At 46.9% G+C, this 1,292-nt stretch overlaps 1 protein-coding gene across 1 annotated transcript; it reads right to left on the bottom strand.

The window, feature by feature from the left end:
* Positions 1 to 79: 79 nt before the first annotated feature.
* On the bottom strand, positions 80 to 1,214 carry METTL7A (methyltransferase like 7A). Its single transcript, XM_023535467.1, has one exon. It carries the CDS (start codon positions 698 to 700, stop codon positions 173 to 175), a length of 528 nt encoding a protein of 175 aa, XP_023391235.1. The 5' UTR covers positions 701 to 1,214; the 3' UTR covers positions 80 to 172.
* Between the last annotated feature and the right edge of the window lie 78 nt (positions 1,215 to 1,292).

The following is a 1,292-nucleotide window of genomic DNA, read 5'->3' as shown; positions in this document are numbered from 1 at the left end:
CATTTTAAAATTTCATGTATTCAGATGTATCAGTATTTTTCTTTATAGCTTCTTTCCCACTCTAAGATTTTAAAAAATTCAACAGTGTTTTCTCTAGTAGTTTTACTTTTTACTTAAGAGTATTTGATCCACCTGAAATTGATAGGATTGCCCTTGGAGACAGCAGTTGCTACTAACCAGTCCTCCTCACACCCCAACTCACCGGCCTCAGCACTCTGCACACCTCCCGGAGGAATTGCTCCTGGTTCTTCACGGAGCACAGGACCAGGGTGCAGACCACCACGTCCATGGAGCCATCGGCTATCGAGTGCATGTTCTCCCCAGCAGCCACCACAAAGCCCTCAAACTGCAGGTGTCGGTTCTCGGCAATGCTCTCGATCAAGAACTTCTTAAAGTTGGGGTTGGGGTCAACACAGGTCACCCTGCATCCAGGCGGATAGAACTGGAAGTTGGTCCCGCTGCCACAGCCCACCTCCAGCAGGGACAGCTTTCCGGAGGGGCCCTCAAACTCCTGTAGGTTGCTGAAGAGCTCCCGCTTCTTGCTCGCCATCTGTTTGTTGTATGTCACACTGAAATTCCTTATGAAATAGGGGAACCAATTTTTGCATATCCAGTTCCACAAACCCAGGAAGTTCAGCAGGTACACGGGAAATAGCAGGAAGCGGAGGGCCAGCTGGATGATAAAGATACTCAGCGCCATCACTCAGAAGAGGAAATAACCAAGGATTTAGAGACCTGACTCCTTTAATCGCCGGATGTAGGCTTCTGGCCACAGGGCAGAGCGATCAGCTGAAGAGAAAAGAACTGGGCGTGCTAAATAGAAAGCTTCAACTGCAGTCCAATCATGGGCAAGAAGCTCATTTCACCCAGTTAACAGATGTTTGTGAAAAATTGGCTCTTAGCTTAGTTTTCATGAAGCAAAACGAAAAGTTTCCCAGCCTTTCCTTAGAAGGAAAGGTGATTACAATCTCTTATTCCAAATCTATTCCTACTCCCCTTTCTCTGAGTTTGGAGACCACTGCTAGTTTCCGTCTGTAGTTTTATAGGCATTTAGACCGTATCCCATTCCTCCAATAGAATCCATGGGCGGAGCCTGGTTGTAGTGCACGGGAAGACAAAAGGCAAAGTCTTCCTCCTCCTATTTCACCTCTCTTCCTCTGTTGGGAGCCGGGCTAACTTGGCAAGCTCTGAGATAAGTGGCACTAAACTATTTGAAGCACTCAGTATTTTCAAAGAAGGGAGCTTGATAGCAGAGCAGAGAGTTCAGAGTTGTGAGAGCTTCATTGTTTTGC

This window comes from Pteropus vampyrus, unplaced genomic scaffold, assembly GCF_000151845.1.
Source record: "Pteropus vampyrus isolate Shadow unplaced genomic scaffold, Pvam_2.0 Scaffold140, whole genome shotgun sequence".
In the NCBI taxonomy this organism is placed as follows: domain Eukaryota; kingdom Metazoa; phylum Chordata; class Mammalia; order Chiroptera; family Pteropodidae; genus Pteropus; species Pteropus vampyrus.
Note: the sequence above shows the minus strand (reverse complement) of the source record. Positions and strands in the feature narration are given on the sequence as shown.